Raw genomic sequence first — 18,424 nt, 5'->3', positions numbered from 1 at the left:
GGGGTGGGGTGAGTGGGGGGTGTTCGCGGGCAGGCAGCCCGGCAAGGCCAGGCCAGGCAGCACTAGCAGGAGGTGAAGGTTTTCCAGAAGAAGTTTTTGCAGGGGGCCTTGCGGTCCCGCTGTGATAGCTGAGCAAGCCGCCCCAGCACTGCCCGCTCCTCCTCCAGCTTGCCCCCCTCTTCGAGCTCTGGGGAGGCCATCTCATGCCCCACATCCACGCTGTCCAGCAGGCCCACCAGCATCTTCAGGATGGCGTCTTTCCGGACTGTGTTCTGTTCCTGCAGGCAGAAAGCAGCAGAAAGTGACGGATGGAGGCCCTGAGCCCCTGGCCGTTGAGGCAGGGGATTGTTGCAGGGCATGAACATCGCCCGTGGGGTCCCTTCTCATTTCCCTGCCTCCCCTGCTGCCCTATCCTCAGAGCCAATGGTTTTCTCGTTGGCAAAGCTGTGCTGGAGCTGAGGCATCTGTAGCTGCAGAGGTCACTCCTCTCTTCTCCCGTCTGCTGACCAGCTAAGCTGGCTGGACAGGGCCATGTTGTAACTGGAAAAAAGCTGCTAACAAATAGGCATGAATGGGCTGTAAAGCTCCTTGCTGCCTGCACTAATTAAATTTCATTGAATGCCACGCTGCCTTCTCCCCTAGTAAGCCCATGCTCACTGCTCTGACTGCCCAGCATCTGCTGTGGGAAGTTCAGGGAAGAGGAATGAGTCCTGAGCAATATTAAATTAACCGCATGGGGGGCTGCAACCCACTGTAAAATGCTGAGAATGAAATGTAACCAAGGAGAGACCTGGGTTGGTGGGGAGAGAGATGCCCTAAGTGTCTGGAGCAAAATATTTAATCAGTGGAGACAGACAGCTTGTATTTCAGGAACAAGAACCTGTACTTCAATAGCCTGACCTTGTGGGAAGGCAAAATGAAAGAGTTACTGAGCTCCATCCCTTTGCCATAGCAGTATGCAAAAGACCATACATAGCATGTGGTTTGGGGCTTGAGGGATTTCCGTCAGTAATAAGCTGCGAGTTATCTTATTTCTCTTAACTTTACATCCAGCAGATCTGAGGAATTCTCTCTTGGATGAGCATTCCCAGTTTCTGTGACTCATTAGCAGAGACAGCTAATGGTTTGACAGGAACAGATCCTGTTTCCCATGCGGATGGCAATCTTGGAAGCACATTTCCATGTCACTTCTCACAAATGCCATGTTTACTGCTGGGACTGCTGCATCTATCCACTGGCTCTGTGAGCACCAAGGTCTAAGGACCACTTGGTGAGCAACTCAAAAGGCGGATAAACAGAGGCAGAAGCAATTATTCTGAGTTTACATTACAGAATAATTATGGATTTCTAAAATCACTTTCTTAGCTCTATTAACTAACCCTCTTAGCTCTATTAACTAACCCTACTTCCACACAAGAGAAACGGAGGCATAGAAAATGACATGCTGTGTTTGTAGCAGAAGAAAAAAGCCAGTTTGTGCCTGTCCTGATTCCTGCTCTTGTGCTGCAAGTACAGAAATGTCTTGAGCGTTAGGGAGATGGACTGGGGAACCCAGCTGAATGTGTCTACTGGGTCATGTATTCCTCATAAGCTTCTTTCCTCGCTGCAAGTGCTATGTTTTGAAATAACCTGCTCCACACAGAGCCAGCAGCTTCAGACTCAGAGGTGGGGAAGGCAAAGCTCAGCGTGCTGTTAGGGGAGATCAGCTGTGGCTGTTAGTGAAACTAGGCAGCTCTTCCCCTGCACTAATCCATTGCTAATATCCTTTCTGCTTATAGCTGTTGCTGAGCTACAAGAGATCAAGACTCTTTGGCAGCGGCTAGAGATCTTAGTATGGGTGGGTGGTGGCACACCTTTGGGTAGCTGATAATTCCCTGTACTACATCCACCAGTGCGTCAGAATGCGCAGATCTTTCTTTTGCATTGTTATGCATGTTATGGTGGCTTATACGTAAAATTACAATATTCTCCATACTTAAAACATTTGTCTGAGTTACAGCAGTGGTGACTGTAGGAATTGGTTCATCAGTATCTAACAATTTTTCAGTTTGTAGAATGCTCTAAAGAGAATCATTACATGTATTATATCATTATTTTGTAAGCAACAGCATGTAGAAGACTAAGAGTCATTACCCTTGAATTAATTTTTACCAAAGCCTTATATACTGATTTATTCCCTACAACTTGTTTCTTTTTTTCCCCAAGCAGCTAGCATTTGCATCAGAAAGAGTTTACTTTTTAAGTACTGGATTTGTTATTGTAAGAATGTACAGCTGAAAGTTTGCGGTTATCCCCAGAAGGGTTAATCCCAGCCAGCTGCAAAAGCCCTGCTCTCTAACAGAACACTAGCCCTAGTGCCTCACACTGTGTAAGTTGCTTTCTCGCAGCCAGTTTTGTTATTAATGGGATGTGAGCCCACTCCTGAAGCAGTAAGACACTGATGGATGAGCTGGAGCCAACGCTAAGACAGAAAAAACGATGTGGATACGCACAAAGGAGAGGTTCGTGCCTTTGCAACCAGCATTGGGATCCTTCACTTCTCTGGGTAGCTCCTCTGCAGGACTGAAATAACAGCAGCCTTAGAGATACAGCTGTGAACCGGACTGGCAGAGTGTGGGGTGACTAACCGCAGCTCAGAGGAACACCAGGGATGGCAAGGAACATGCAGGTGAGAAAACTGCAGGGCAAGGGCAAGCAGAACAGGGCACTTGCTTGTGATTATGTTATGCTATTGCTTCTTACCCCTTTGGCCTCTTAGGGAAATAGTCCAGCAAAACAAAGTTATTATAATGCTATAACCATTACAATATTAGAGTTTTGCCAGTTGGTAGGATAATTATATTGCTATAATAAGTTCTGCCATTGCATAGAGCTGTGCTGGTTCAGAGTGTAATTATTCTAGCAGAACTATGTCAGTATAACTCCCCTTGTGAATACTACTCTGGAAAAAGCAATTTTATTCTGATATAATTACTTCATTTATTATTCCTCTGTTACTTTCCTACTGAACCCATCTTTTAAACATTTGTCCTTCCCATGAGTCCTGTTTAAAATATCATCTCCCTTGATCATTTTACCAATTATGTATCTTTTCCCTCCCTCTCTAGTACTCTGCTTCATTCTCTCATGCTGTATTCTTTCAGCAATATTATTTTCTCCTTTCCCCTCTCCTCCCTGCTCTGTTCTTTTTGCCAGTTTTTGCTTAGCTCAGACTTCAGTTTAGCAGCTCTCTGGCATCTGCCCTGGTACCTTTCCTAAATAAACTGGCTAGTAAGCTGTAGTAATAGCCTGTGCTTCAGCAGTGCAGGAAGCTGTAGTGCCTTGGAATCTAGAAGGGTGGAAGAGTTATTTGCATCAGGTAAAGCCGAATTGCCCTTACTACCCCTCCCCTGGCTCCAGCCTGCTTCTGCATGCTCCCACCTCACCCAGCTCCTGCACAGGGTGCATTATACTCACCCTAGTGTTCTGTATTGCGAGTCTCTCTTCTCCGGGCAGTGCAGTGGCTCTCACGCTCCACACCAGCAGCAGAACGGACACCAGGCTGGCCACCAGCTGCATGATGTACAGGCTGTGACTACTGTGCTGAATTAGGAAGACTGGGAGAGGGAGCTGTTTCTGGGCTCTCTTCTGCCTCAGACAATGGCTGCAGCCCCTTTTATAGCCCTCCCCCTAGCCCAGTGGGTGACGCAAACAATTAAGTCTATATCAAAGGCAAATTAGACTTTAGAGAGGTTGTTAACACTTGGCTGCTTGAGTGGGATACTTCAGTGCCTCTGGGCTTTCCATGTGCCAGACCTGCAGAGACTGAGGAAGCAAAGGTTTGGGACTCTCCAGTAACATGCTGTTTCTTCACCCCGAGAAATTGTAGGCACTGTCTGTGCTTCTCCTAGTTAGCTGAATTCTGCTTGGGAACATAATGTTGGATAGAATAGGCCACCAGCTTGCACAAACCTCTGGCCAATGCTGGATGATTCAGAGGGAAGACGTACTAGCCACCAGTACTTAGATATGGGCTTGGACCCTCAGCCTCTGTGTCCAAACACCTCCAGACTCTAGGGTTATTTGGATCAGGATCTCTGCATCCAGTGATGCATCTCACTGGAATGCCAATATGCCTGGCTTTCCCTTTATGGTAACATGGGGACACAGCCTGCAGCTATGCAGTAATATAATCTGTCTTGCAAATGTACATAAGACTACCTGGAAGCCAGCTGGACATTACTGTTTTTTGTTCCTGGTATTGTTTCAGTATGTCTTGACCCTATCCCAGACATATAGGTCAACACAGTGAATTCTGACTTGGAGATGCTGGGTTTAAATGTATTAAAGGGAAAACAAAGTACTGAAAGGCGGGTCAGAGCTGGAGCTGCTCTGCTCAGTGAGGCTTCAGAAGAAGGCTCAGGGTATGCTGGCACTGACTGCAGGCTGCTTGGAGTAAGTTCCTACCATTTCTGATCTCTGGTTAGCAGTTCTCCTTTTGCCCAGAATGCTGTTCTACCAGTGAGATTGGTTTGTGGGCCAGCAGAAGGTGCTATTAAGCAGTGCTATCTGGTTTGTCTTGTCCCCATCATGTGGGGATGGCTTCCACTGTCACATGCCTGAGATGCAGAGACAGAGCTAAGATCCCATCTCACCACTAGCCCTTTCTCCAGAAGCACTTGCCTCAGGGCAAGTCCTCTTCTAACCCAAACAACAAATGACAGTCAAAAGATAAATTGTTACCCTAATTTAGCACATTAAAAAAAAAACACAGGGAGGTGACTTGGACAAGGGAATGCTGTGTCAGAACTAAGAAGAAAAGGCAGAAAAACCTGTTCCCCACTTCTTCTGCTTACCAGGATTACAGTTCCTGGAAACTGTATGATGAAGCATGGTGAAGCTTTGGCTGCACTTAGTGCAGCTCCTAATGCCAGTTACACCACCCTGGATGCTCTTGAGGGAAAAGATGCCATCACTTCCACGAGTATTTGAAAAGAAATGCTGGATTCCCTCACTGAAAAATACAAAGAAAAAGCCCTGAGTCATATGGACTTGTGGGGAAAGGTGACAATCTAGCAATTTCTAGAAATGAATTTTCCTCAGAAAACTTTGTAACCTTATTGTTTCTCACCCACCCCCTTGTGAGAGCTGGCTTCCATGCACCAGTTTCACATGAAACATTATCTGTTTCCTTTTAAACTGATCTTGCTAGTTTACCAGAATTGCTGTGTTAGCCCTTTGTAATGGATTCTGTCAAACACTTCCCAGCCTGTCTGGGGCTTGAGTCAGCGAGCAGTGAAGTACCAGGCTCCAGCAAGCAGACAAATCACAGGGACTTGCCAGATGACCCACAGCCGATTTGCTCCAGGAGTGGTAAAAGTGGGAGAATAGCAAATGAAAAAAGCACACTTGGTTGCTCAAGAGGAACACAGGGCAGATACCTGTGAGTGTGAGATATGCCTGGGCTGACAGGCAGGCAGAAGGTGATTCCTGTACTGTTGTTATGAGGCAGGACTAAACCTCGTGGGCCTACTAGCCCAAAAGCTAAACAGACAGCAGAAGCAGTGCAGCTAGGTCTCCATGCTGGGGGCCATCTGGTCTAACCAAACTGCTTGTTCTAATAAAAATGGTTTTGTTTGAAGCTTTGCCTTCTGAATGTGCTGTTTTCTGTAATGCTTCATTGAGCCAATGGGGTCACAAGTATGACAACACTCTTATACCAAAAAAGGGATGATGTGCTGAGCCAGAGATCAGCTTCTGGGGAGGCCCACAGGGATGTAAACAGTGACCAGTCTGTCGTGGGATTAAAGGGCAGTAATAAAATAATTACCACCTCTTGAGGGGGCTGGCTTTGGAAAGAGTTTCTGCCCAGATATGCCAGCACCAAAGCTGATGAGCACACCACAGCCAAAACCTGTACTTCTAGTCTGGGCAAGGGTGGGTGTCTCTTCCCAGCTGGGAGGGAAGGGAATGGGAACACAACAAAGCACTTAGTGCCCACAGTAGGACTGGATCTCTAAATCCAAACAAGTTCTCTCTGGGCTCTGCTACAGCATCCCTCAATATCAGATGCCTCTTTTCCAGACACCTACACCTTTCCCTTGTGCCCTTCCCTTTCCTCACATTGCCTCTGCTGCTTCCCCAACATTAGTCTGCCCTTCTCAAGCTCTGGTCCCTTGGCCCCTTTGCAGAGACCCTGCTGGTTCTCCTACCACCACTGCTGGCCATCTCCCCATCATAGGTTATAGCACCATCTCCTTTTCCAAAGGAAGTAAAATAACTCTGTGGTGATAAAATTTGCTCTTTTTAGTAACTGCAAAGAGTTCAACGTATAGCACCAGGATTGTTCTTCACTCCTACTGTTCCCTATTCCATACAGCATTGGCTGTCTGACCTTTAAGAAGGCCCCAATTATTTTTTTTTTTGCCAAACCTTAAATGCTTATTAATCTGTACAGGGAAGGTTAAAGGTCTTCCCTTGGAGGAATAAATATTTCTGACAATTCTTTCCCTGATTTCCTCGTACCACTTTCTCTCTCTGTTATCTGACTCACCCCTTTAGATGGCGTCCTCCTTGATGCTCTCTTCTGTCTGGAGTCGCACATGGTCTGAGTGGGTTTCTAACACTTTACAGTGAGGGTGAATCTGTCTGAAATCAACATACTCGTGAACACATCCATGGCAACCTGGTAAGGGTGGGGATGCTCTAGAAGGAAGTTCAGCATACAGTAACTTGAAAAGGCCTGGCTGTCCAAGGATTTTGGCTCACAGTTAGTGTGGCTTCAGCAGAGATGCAGGGTGGGTTCAGAATTACAGCAGAATATACTTACACAATCACATAAGACAACCCCCATCTTTTTGTGATTAAGGGTGGTCAAGCAACATGCAATGGGAGAGGTTTTTTCTTTCAAGAAAGAGGTCCCTGACCTCTCCTCAGTGCACCTGAACAGCAGCAAAGACTGGGCATTGCTGGAATGCAAAAGCTAAGACTATGTCTGGCACCAAATGCCACGTTAAGGAATGAGGTAATTTCTCAGTTGCTTTCCTCTATGGCCTGGGTATTTGCAGTCTTCTGCCCATTTGTTGCTGGTCTGGGTTCAGATCACCATGACTTGAAGCACACAGCATCAGGCTTCCAGAACAAAGTCTGGATCCCAAAGGTGAGGCACTCAGCTGCAGCTGAAGGAAGGGTTCAAATGTTTCTGCTTTCCTGTCATTGGAACCCTTTCTCTCTGCCCTCATGAGTCCCTAGTTGCAAAGGCTAACACAATAAATAAAGCAATAGTCAGCTGACAGTTGTGAGCCTTCCTGGAAGGGGAAACCAATTTGTTCATGGGCCTGAAATCACAGCTCATTTATCAGGCGAGGCTTGCAGTATTCCCTCGCACTGTGCTCCCCAGGGTCCTCCGAGAAGCACGCAGGTGGCTGCTCCAGCCACGGCTTTTCATCGGCACTAATCTAACAAACCCAAGGAAGAGATTGCGTGAGCGTGGGCTGGAGCCTACTGCTCCCGCTCATCTCTGATCAGAGCTGCAGAGCAGGTGCAGGGAGGAGGGGGGGGAGTACCGCAGGGATGCTGCTGCCAGAGCACGCACGACTACAAGCCTGTTACAGCTCTCCAGGGAGGTGGAGGGAGTTGTGCTGCCTTCTCTGTCTGTTGACCCCAAAGAGACTACAGGAGGAGGAAGGGAGGGTGAGCAGTGGTATGCTCAAAACCTTTTGTTATTTCAAAACGCATGCAAAGTTAGACATTTCAGTTATTCCACAAAAAATCTTCCTCAAAAATAACTACTTGCTATGAAACACTTCTATTTCAAAATACCTCTATTTTCCACTGAAAATGTTGCGCCTGGCTCCAAGCAGGAGGCATTGCAGGCTGTGAAGCAGGCTGAGGATGCTTGAGGTTACCGCCTACTGATGTATGAACTGACCTCTGTTACACCACACTTGTCCCACTGGTGGCAAGATTAGCTGGATAAGACTTGGACGGAAATGTTTCTTTGCCATTTGGATTTCCTGAGGGATTGCATACGTGCCACACCTTGTGGGAATTCAGTCAGAAAGAGCTCACCAGGGACGTCAACACACGGGACTGTGAGATTGTCAGCACCGCAGAAGGGACCGCTCAGCTGGGAGAGCTTTAAACAGGAATTCACATGCTCCATATAGTCTGGAGTTCTGATTACTCCTCTCCTACAGCTGAAGGGGGATGAAACACATGCAGGGTCATCACATACATCTTGCCCTTATCCCCAGCACAAAGAATTAGCTTTGTTAAGCAAACTCCTTCCCGGAGATGCCCAGCCGTGGGCTGCTGCAGCAGCCCTTTAGTAACTAGGAGAGGGCAGCCCCCTCCTGCTGGGTCCCTGCTCCAGCCAGCCCTCGTCCTCACCACCGGCACTTCAAACCCTATTAGTCATGAGCTGGCATCCTTGAAAGGCCTGCCACGGACATCCCTAACATTCGTAATGATCCCCTCTGCCTTTATCTGCTTCACACATCACTGTGCTACAATTCAGATTCCCTGGCTCCAGTTCCCCACCTTTTGCATATTTTAAAAGCACTTAACTCCATCCTATAAATGACCAGGAAAGAGCATCACCTACACTTCTCAGTATTTAACTTTGTTAAATTTTTCAGCTTAATTTTTAACATTTTGTTTGACTCTTTTGCAAGACCTGAGCTGCTGTTTCACGCTTTTCTCCACGCTCTCCCCCCACCATTTCATCAAAGGAATTTTCCTCTCCCTGAACTTGGTGGCACTTGTTACTACTATTTTGACTGTTTACTTACTGAGGTTGCTGTTCTCTGATGAAAGATGAATTGTCATTCTTACTTCAGCAGCCTTTTGCTCCAGCCAAGCTCCATCAATAATTCAGCCAGGCCTCAACAACATTTGCTCTGGATGAATACGACACATGCCAATTAACTGGCTGAAAGGGCTCAAGAGATACAGGCAAGAGATTTCTCTTGATTTTTTTTAAGCTCTTTTCTGAACTTCTAAAAATTGAGTTAGTTCAATAAGTAAAGCACAGAGCAGAGAGTCTAATGCAGTTCAAAAGGCGCCAAGAGGCTTAAGGAATTGTTGTGCTAAAGCCCATCAGGCTCTGTTTCCTCGCTTGTCTCCACCTGCTCTGACTATTACATTGTATGTTACCTGTGACAAAGCCTACCCCTGTTCATATGCTCGTAGCTTAGTAAGATGCTGGAACATGACTGCAGCGTGTCTAGACAAACAACATCTTTGTGGATCTTTGCTTACGAACAGGCTTGCTTGACTAGCCTTGGGCAAAAGCCAGCTAAAACTCCGACAAAATTACTCAAGTCTTTTAGTTGCCCACCTGGAGACACTACAGAGATTGTTTCAAGTGTTCAGTGCTCAGTTCTATACAAGGCTATATACTATTAAGTTTTCTCCTGTTGGGCATTACCCTAATTGCCAGTCTCTTTTCAATCCCTGGTGTCCTTGGCCACAGCATCCTACAGCGTAACAGCTCAGACCTCATACATTTGTGGAAGGGATAATCAATCTGTAGACACAATTGCTTGACAGATGACTGCCATGCCAAATGCCATTCTAGCAGCTTAAACGGCACGCAGACCTTGTGGCAGCTCTCCACACAGGGGTGACTTTTAACAGTCCTGAAGCAGAGCTGCTCAGATGGAACTAGCTATAGGTGCACAAACTCTTGCTCCCTCTCTTGCTGCACTGAGTGCTTAATTCACGCACTGATCTCTGTCTTCAACTATTGCAAGGCACTAAGTATTTGATATATCTGCCTGTAAAGAACAGTGATTTGCAATGACTCGGAAACTGTCATTTTCCTATATACATATAGGACCCTATGGTCATTTTCCTATAGACATATAGGACCCTATGGACAGAGTATGTGCGACTTGGATGGCAAACAGCCTTGCCTTCCTGCTCTCATCACTGGGCACTCGCTGAACTTAGAAATTTGGACAGAGCTCAGGGAAACAGAAGGAATAATTAGCTGTGTGGAGGCTAGTTACGGGTTTGAGGAAGCTCTTTCCCTCCTGGGTATTGTTGTACTCACCAAGGTGGATGGAGGGCCTGAACTTGTTACTAGCTGGCAGCTGCTCTAAGGCCTTCCTGGGCTACAGTCCTGGTCTTGATTCCCATTCCAGGGGAGAGAAAGTGCCAGAGGTAGTTTTCTGTCAAGGATGAAGGGCTGACTGGGGTTCAGGTCCCATAGCAATTGAAACAGGAGTAGCTAGAACCAGCCTCCATTACTGGTTTGCTCTTTATAACAACACCACAAGAACTGAACAATGAAAATGCCTCAATGGCCCTAACTAATCAGTAGCTGTGGGAGAAAGGAGACAGTTACCCAGACAATTAAAGAGACAAAGGGGGTGTAATCTTCTCAACACAAGAACACAAAAGAGATCCAGACTCAGTTCTGCAGCTTAGCCATGTTTTGCAAACCCTTATGATCACAAAGAAGCTGTACTGATACTGGTAGTAGAAGGGGACATTGGGAAAAAAGCGGCAAGTCTCATCAGAAAGAGGAGAAAGTAGGAGGGTTGGTACTGACACCACAGAAGCCCCTTGCTGTAGGCACACAGTGGCTGCACCGCCTATGTGGGGTTTGGGTGTTTGTTTGTAGGGTCACAATTATGGTAAAGCTCAACCCCCAACCTTTGCAAAAGTCTGCTCCTAGTTTTATCAAGCCAAAAAGCCTCCCTCAGAAGGAGCTTTTTTGTCTTCTCCTGATGCCACCTAGCGACTGTTCCCAGCCTGTTCAGCTTGAGCTCAGTCCTTGGCTCAGGCCCTTGGAGCAGCTAAGCCACCACAATTTTTGCAGAGGAAAGGATGCTGCAACTGAATGGGATCAGAGATTGACAGGAATTACGTGATGCTAGCTGGATGATGGGCAGCTAGAAAAAGGCTTGGAAAGCTGTACCAGAGGCAGCGTTTGGACTAGAGAATATCTTGGATAGAAGGTACTGACTTCTGTAGCATAGCGGATGACAGAAGCTGGAGCTATTATGCAATCAGGTTACAACACAAAATGTGCAATGGGATCACTCTTCAGAGCTTATTTTTGATGGTAACTTGTCACCCCTAGAGGCAAGGGAGCAAGGAAGTCAGACCAACTACAGAGCGCCCCTGGATGTCTTCTGACAAGCACAACAAACTTTCAGGATCTCTGTTTCCAACCCCACACTCTCCCCAAAGAAGCACACCGACCCACACTGATGTCACCTTAACCAGAGCCGAGTGTTTAATTGATTGCAAGGGAGTAACAACTGCTCAGTGGTTGTGCTGGGAAAATACTCGCTGCACAGCGGTGGTACGGAGTCTTTAAAACAAAAGTAAAGAAATGGAGACAGATCCATCTCATAACTGAGTACAACAAAAAACAACTTATGCATCTGGGGATTCTGGGGGCAGCATTGGAAATAATGATGCCTCCTAAGGACTAACAAATACCTAGGCCTGAGGCATCTCAGCATGACTGAGATGAGAGATTTGTCAGCACAACTGACTCCCCAACATCAGTACTTAACAGCAGGCAATGGATCTAAGGTTTGTTTTTTATATATATATATTTATATTTATATATATAAAGCGCCTATCACCATATTGATAAACATTCTTTGGAACCACTCTGATGGCAGAGGTAAGAACAGGAGTCAGCCTGTTAGTACCTCAGCACTTCTGTTTCCAATCAATTAAAAAAAAAAAAAAAAGCCACAAGACACTGCTGCCAGCCTGCCTGGCTGGTGTTTAATACTGCTACTCCATCAGGGTTGGAGGGAGACCTATTGTGAATGGCAACAGTTTGCACTGTGACTTTTCCAGCTGTGCTGCAGAACAGTGCAGGTGTCACAGAAGGGCAGTGGGACATAAAACCTCAGACCCGTTACCAGTCAAAACGTCTCAGCAGCAGGGAGCTCCTATTAGGAGAGAGCAAGCTAACTTTGTGCACAAAGCTCTCGCTCTCTGTGCTTTTAAGGCTGAGTCAGTGACCCTTCTGGACTCTTCCCTGGTTTCAGAAGATCACCAGACAGAAATACATGTCAGTTATAAATATATCATGTCAGTTGCAGGGGGTGGAGGTCGGAGGGGGGCACAGGGAGGGGACAATTTCGAATGGATGCAGGGAGGAGAGAAAGGAAAAAGACATCTTACGTTTCCAGCACTGCAAAGAACAGTTTTGACCTCACGCAATAAGTCACTGGACCTTTTCAATAGTCTTATCTGGCTTACGCCCCATCATCTTTAACACATCAAAGGGAGTGTTGGCTGGCAAAGGGTTAAACAATCCCACACAGTGGAGAGCAAATTTGCAGTCTGCTGGGAAGGTCCCCACCACATCACTGATGATCTCAGGGTCCAACTTGAAGGAAGGAAGCAGCTTCTCAGTCTCACACATCACTCAGGGCCTGGAGACAGCCAAAGACAAAAAGTGTCAGGATGGACCTGCTGCAGCTCTACCAGTCCAGAAAAATGGCTCTGAAACACAACCATGACATTTTGCCTTCAGCCCTAGGACACTCTGAGGAATGTTTTTCTGGAACCTGCAGTTGCAACCCAGTTAGGAGATGATGGATTAATGCAGAAATACAGACTATCCCTCAAGAAGACAGACTGAGCTACACTAGAGTATCCTTTCTTTACCCTCTGGTTTGCACTAGAAACCACAACCACATTTTGTCTAAGACTTGGAGATTTCCAATGGGAAACACCAGTTCTGCAGGCTCTTGGACTTAGTTTTGGTATGTGAAGTAGGAGTGATCTGCCATCAAGGCATGGGACATCAACCCAAAGAACAGTTCCAAACTGAACTCCAGTCTTTCCGGACTGACTCATACTCTGCTATGTCATACAAAATACCGTCCTGCTCCGACTTGCCCACAGAAACCTTTAGGGCTGCAGGAAATCCTCAGTCCTGTATACTCCCACTCCTGCCGAAGAAAAGTCATACCTCATCCTTGATGGAGGAATAGCAGCACGGCCTTGCTTACCTTCCGTGCAAATTCTGGCAGAATGAAAGCTGCCCGATGAATGTCAGAGTTGTAGTATTTTAGACTCCTCTCCTCTACTTGTTCCTGTGAGAGCTGCTGCACAGGCTCACGGAAATTTGTGTTCTGCAAAAAAGAAGCCAGGTAGCTCTTTAGCATTTGGGTAACAAGCAAAAGGCTGTGTGACAGGCATCCTGATTCATGGCAGAGAACCAAGAGGACTTGGAGGACTCCCACGAAAACAGATGACTTTCTGTTCTAGTATGAGGTCAAAGGTTCTGCACAGCTCCAGTCCCAAGGGCCCGAGTTTACACTCCGTACCTCGTGTGACTAGCCCTTATTCACAGATGTCAGCGTATGAGGTCAGACTGCGTGTGAGCCATGTGCCAGATGAAGCTGTCAGATTGTGCCTGAACATCTGAGGAGCAAGGCTTTTGCTCTTCAGAGCAGAATCCACATCTGCATTATGTCAGGCACAGTGCATGCTGCCAATGCCCCAGATAAATCAAATACAGCAGGAGAAGTGCTGCTGACTCCCTAAACCAATGTGACAAGTTGCATTACAGGTTTGCTGTAATACAGCAGATTGGGAAGGGAGCAGACCTCAGTGGTCTGACACAGAGTTAGCAGCCCAGATCCTAACACTGACTCTCGCTTGGAGGCCTCTGTACAAGCAGATTACCAGTTGCAAGCTGATTCTTATCAAGCAGGTGCCCACTTTATAACAGTCAGCATCAATAAGCCAAAGACTTAACAGGCTCTGGAAATTGGTAGGGGCTTCCTCCCTCACAAGTTTGTCGTACTAGAGAGAAAACGATGTCCTTTCCTAAGGCAAACGGTTACACTACTGGTCAATTCTGCACTCACTCAGCACGAAGCAAGCTGCATCGCAGCTCTGGGGCCTTGGGCTGGTGGAGCTGGGTCCCAGCATGAATCTAGAGGCCGCATAGCTGGGAGAGCTCAGTGCCACAGCTCAAGCTCTGTAAGGACAGCCTGAGGCAGGCTCTGCAGGTGCTTTCAGGGAATGGAAAAGGGCACTTCAGGTGCCTGAAACTCACTGGGTTCTTGCTGCAGAGCATGAAGCCAATCTGCCCGCTGGGATATGTGGGGATGGTGCAATAGGCGTATTCCACAACAGGGAACAGAGACTTGCAGAACTGACGCATCTCCTTAATGAGATCCAGGTGCAGCCACTGGCACTCACCTACAGGGAGAAAGGAAGACAGGATGCAAGGTGAGAACTGCCCCTCTTCTCTGCACAGGCCTGTGCCAGGTTAACAGTGGTTCCAAGTCCAAACCTGCTCTACTCCACACAGCTCATGTGGTTTCAAAGGCAAGATAAGACCCTTACGCCAGTTTTACTAAGCACAGTCCAGTTAATGAGTTGACGTATACAGATCAAAAACACTCCTGTGCCTGGGAGCTGAAATGGATTTCAGTCCCTGCGTCATGTCTCCCCACGCAGAAAGTCCCCTTTGTGCCTCATGCTTTGCATGCAATGATCTGGCATCAGCCTCTGCCCAGAGACAGCATCCTCACCTTGGCAGCAAAGAATACCATCTTCTCGCAGGGCTGTCTTCATCAGCTGGTAGTAGGATTCTTTGAATAAGCTTTCTGCAGGACCTGGGAGAAAAGTGAGTAAAGAGAGATGTCTAGAGAGAGACTAAGAGGGTAGGTTTCTGAGAGTTTTCTGAATACCCACGCTGCACAGGGACTGCACTGGAAAAGAGGTATTTCAAATGGCTTTTCAGTGAATCACAAGTGTTGGAGACAATATGGAAGCAAAAAGCTTTGACCCTGGGTGAACCCTAGCCTGCACCTAGCACAGCAGAACCATTATGGTTTTAGCTTTGCCCAATAGCAAGCCCGGGACCTTTATCGAAGAAAGTCCTAGCAGCTCCCTCTTGCTTCAGTGAGCATTTTTAAAACTGAACTCCTGCTACAAACTGCCGTTTAGAGATGCCTCTCTCTTGTGTTGACTACAGCAAGAGTGAAGGTGACTCAGGCACTCGTAATTAGGTCCCTAAAAGGAGGCACTATAACTACATTTGGTCCCTCTCTACCTCTAGACTCAGGCACTCATAATTAGGTCCCTAAAAGGAGGCACACTAACTACATTTGGTCCCTCTCTACCTCAGTTTTCCCCTTCAGAAATACAGTAAACTTACACTCCAGCCATCTTTAGGCTAGGTAGCTACAGCAACAGTGCGTGAGCCACTGCTTCATTAGCAGGCACATGCACAAAGCTGTCTTTGCCAGCATGGTGCTGTATCCCCCATGGGATTGCTGGACTCAAGGATCAACTCTCTGCCAGAGGCAATAGCTGCTGGAGTTGAATTTTGAGGAGAGAAACGTGACAGCTGGCTTGAAGCCTTGCTAATAAAATTTTCTCATCTTCATCCTTCCCTTTTTCTACCAAAAGAACCGAGTCAGTGACAGCCTTTTCACTTGAACGGAGCCTGGGCAGGCTGGCATTACTTCCAGGAGGTAGGAAGAAGAGAAAAGGAGGAAGAGTGTGGAAAGCAGTACCCTTTTATGGCCAGAATTCTTACCCATGGGGTCAGACGAGTCCGTGATAATTACATCAAAGGCTTCTTGATTTTGTTTCATGAACTCAAAACCATCTCCCACATGCAAGGTCAGCTTAGCGCTGGAATATCCCACTGCCATTCCTGGGAGGTATTTCTTAGATACCTGGATCACATCCTGCAACACAGAGAGCACAAGTGGGTCAGCAGGGGCTACAGGGAGCTACTTCTCAGGCTACTGTGCAGCTGCAGCTGAAAGAACAGCACAATGAGTCATTTCCTCCCATGCCTTCAGCACAAATCCGACTCACTAGCTAAAGCCTCAAGAGCTGTCAGCATCTTCAGCCAACAAGCTACACTCAGCCCTTTCCTACGGCCTCAGGGTTCAGTGACACTGTTGGTCTGTCCTTGCCAAGCTCAACAAGAAGAACTTGGAGCTTCAAAAGCTCCCTGAGGAACTAAGAGAATACAATTACAGATCTGACTGCTCTGTGCTCCTTTTCCCTGTGGACATCACTTGCAGAGGTGATCTCAGCTAAGGACTTTGGGGTTTTTTCTTCCTCAATAAAACCATGCCAGCAGGTTTCTAGATGCAAGAGGAAAAATATCCCCACCTCTGCTCTATAGTCATTATATCAATCCCTCCAGAAGATTCAGTTTTCTCTCTAAAATGGTCAGACAGCCACTGCCCTAGCCCCAGCAGTTGTACTGAACACTACCAGCTTCTCACAGTTGGCAGAGACAAAAAAATATGCTGGTGTCAGGCAGCACTTGTTCAAAACCAGGCACATATGTCTATACAGCTTGGCAGTCAAGAGGACACAGTCTCATATAGCAGCATTTCCCATTCCTAATACAGCCTCCCTTTGAGGAAACAGCAAAACTTTCTAATAAAGTAAAACATCAGAACAAACTGACCTAGAGGAGGAGGATGAGCCCATCTATCACAGAAGCATATACCCCCTGCTTATTTCCTGCTTTCAGTCGTAGAAGACTCTTAACAAAGCGACCATCCTCCTCTGGCAGGAGCAGCGCTCTGTTCCACATGGGGAGAGAGGGAAAAGCAGCACCTTCAGACAGCCAGAGCTCTCGTCCTCCAGCTCCCACACTTGGCCCACGCTGGCCTGGAAGGGCCTCTACCATACGTGTGTGAAAGAAATCACATGAAGAGGCGGCCAGCTGCCACGTAGATGACTCGTAAGGCAAAGAGGTGGCGCTGTCAGTGTCACGCCAGCAGAACCGGCAGCAAACGCACTCGCTCCTGACAAGGGACAGCAGGTGAAGCAGCAGCTCCCACGGATGCTGTCAAGCAGGGCTGCTTTTCGTTGGGCAGCCCATCCGTCTGACCGAAGCCCCGGGGCACCTGCACGCAGCCGGGAGCCCAACGCACCTCATCGATTTCGCACTGCACCACAGACTCCACGGTCGGGTGTTTCACCACCTCTCGCAGCACCCCTCCGTCCCCGCCACCGATGATCAGCACCTGGGAGAAGAGAGGTCAGAAAACCGGCCGTCAGCGGGGTGGGCTCACAGAGCAACTTCCACGGCACGGCCTAAAGACGATGGCTTGAACGTCAGCAGCCCTCTGGGCTCGTCCTGCTCCGGCGCTTGGAGATGTGCTGCGGAGGCCCACGGGGGCTGCCTGTGACGAACGTAGATGCGCCAGAAGCGACGGCCCACGCCAGCCTCTCGCCACGGCAGCCCCGAAGGGGCCGGCTGGGAGGACAGAGACCGATCTGCAGGCCCCGGGGCCGGCTCGCAGGCCACGGCTGGGGGAGACCCCGCGGAGAGAGCCGGGGACGACTCACCTTGCGGGGGTCAGGGTGGCTGCAGAGGGGCAGGTTGGCGATCATTTCCTGGTAGGAGAACTCGTCCCGTTCCGTGCACTGGATCACCCCGTCCAGGACCAGGACGTTGCCGTAGGTGGTGCTGGGCAGAGCGGGGAAGCGAGGTTGAAGCCGGCCCGCGCCTCGGGCCCGGGGCCGCGCTCCCCCCCCACCTCACCTCCCAGCGCCGCCAGGCCCCACCGCATGGCGCTGGGCGCCGCGCCGCCGCCCCCCCGTCCGCCCCGCACCTGCGGAAGACGAGTATCTCCTGGTAGCGGGAGCGCTGGTGGTGCAGGAGCTCCTCCACCTGCAGCGACATGGCTTGCCCCGGCCACAGCCGACACGTCTCGCGGAACCAGCCCTCGCGGATCAGCTCCGCCGCGCCGCGCTCCATCCCGGCCCGGCCCGGCCGTCGCCGCCGCCTGACCCCGCCGGCGCGGGAGCCGAGCAGAGGGGCCCACGCGCCGCCCCGCCCCCAAGCCGCCAGCGCGCGCGCCGCCGCACCCCCATTGGCGGACCACGCATCGCCGCGCCCCCATTGGCCCAGGGCGGCGGTGACGCCGGCGCCAGCAGGGTAGGACGGTCGGCGCCCCGCGGCCACGTGGGGCGGTGCGCCCGGAGCGGAGCCGCCCCCGCCCCGGCGGTGAAACGGCGCGTGCCCCCCGTCCCACCCCCCCACCCCCCGCCCGGCCTGGGCCCCCGCCGGCTGCAGGAACGCGACTACCAATTTTCGACAAAAAAAAAGAAAAAACCGAAAGAAGTCTAATTTGGATATCTTAAGGGTTAGACGTTACGAAAGCAGATTCCTTCCTAGTGTTCGCGTGCCCTGGCGTGCCCTCGGGAGCGTTACAACACGCGGTGCGCGCAGCGGGGAGCAGACTTCGGGAGAAATTCACCAAGGTTACACCAAGAGTAGTTCTCCAACCAGGTTATGCAAAGATCTTCTTGAACAACCGCTGCATGACAGCAAAATAGTCTTAGATTATGGGATGCAAGCGCTACACCGCCATTGATTAACAGGTGTAACCAGGTGAATAAAGAGTGCATGGACTAGCTACTCACTTCCGCTAGTGACATTTTTAAATCCTATAGCAGCAAG

General features: G+C 48.9%; 2 protein-coding genes across 2 annotated transcripts; both read right to left on the bottom strand.

Annotated features, from left to right (window-relative positions):
- Positions 1-62: 62 nt before the first annotated feature.
- CORT (cortistatin) lies at positions 63-3,657 on the bottom strand (the record flags this gene model as incomplete). Its single annotated transcript, XM_082009327.1, has 2 exons — positions 3,457-3,657; positions 63-278 (listed from the first exon to the last, which is right to left on the bottom strand). The coding sequence occupies exons 1-2, from the start codon at positions 3,556-3,558 to the stop codon at positions 63-65; spliced, it is 318 nt and encodes a 105-aa protein (XP_081865453.1). The 5' UTR covers positions 3,559-3,657.
- A 9,278-nt stretch (positions 3,658-12,935) lies between these two features.
- SRM (spermidine synthase) lies at positions 12,936-18,052 on the bottom strand (the record flags this gene model as incomplete). The annotated part of the gene is made up of 7 exons (XM_082009230.1): positions 17,574-18,052; positions 17,308-17,428; positions 16,890-16,982; positions 15,524-15,677; positions 14,511-14,594; positions 14,030-14,175; positions 12,936-13,097 (listed from the first exon to the last, which is right to left on the bottom strand). Exons 1-7 carry the CDS (start codon positions 17,717-17,719, stop codon positions 12,936-12,938), a joined length of 906 nt encoding a protein of 301 aa, XP_081865356.1. The 5' UTR covers positions 17,720-18,052.
- Positions 18,053-18,424: the final 372 nt, after the last annotated feature.

The sequence above is a fragment of the Phaethon aethereus genome (genome assembly GCF_964289735.1).
Source record: "Phaethon aethereus genome assembly, chromosome: 21".
NCBI classification, from domain to species: Eukaryota; Metazoa; Chordata; class Aves; order Phaethontiformes; family Phaethontidae; genus Phaethon; species Phaethon aethereus.
The sequence above is the reverse complement of the archived record's forward strand: the minus strand, read 5'-3'. Positions and strand labels throughout refer to the sequence as shown.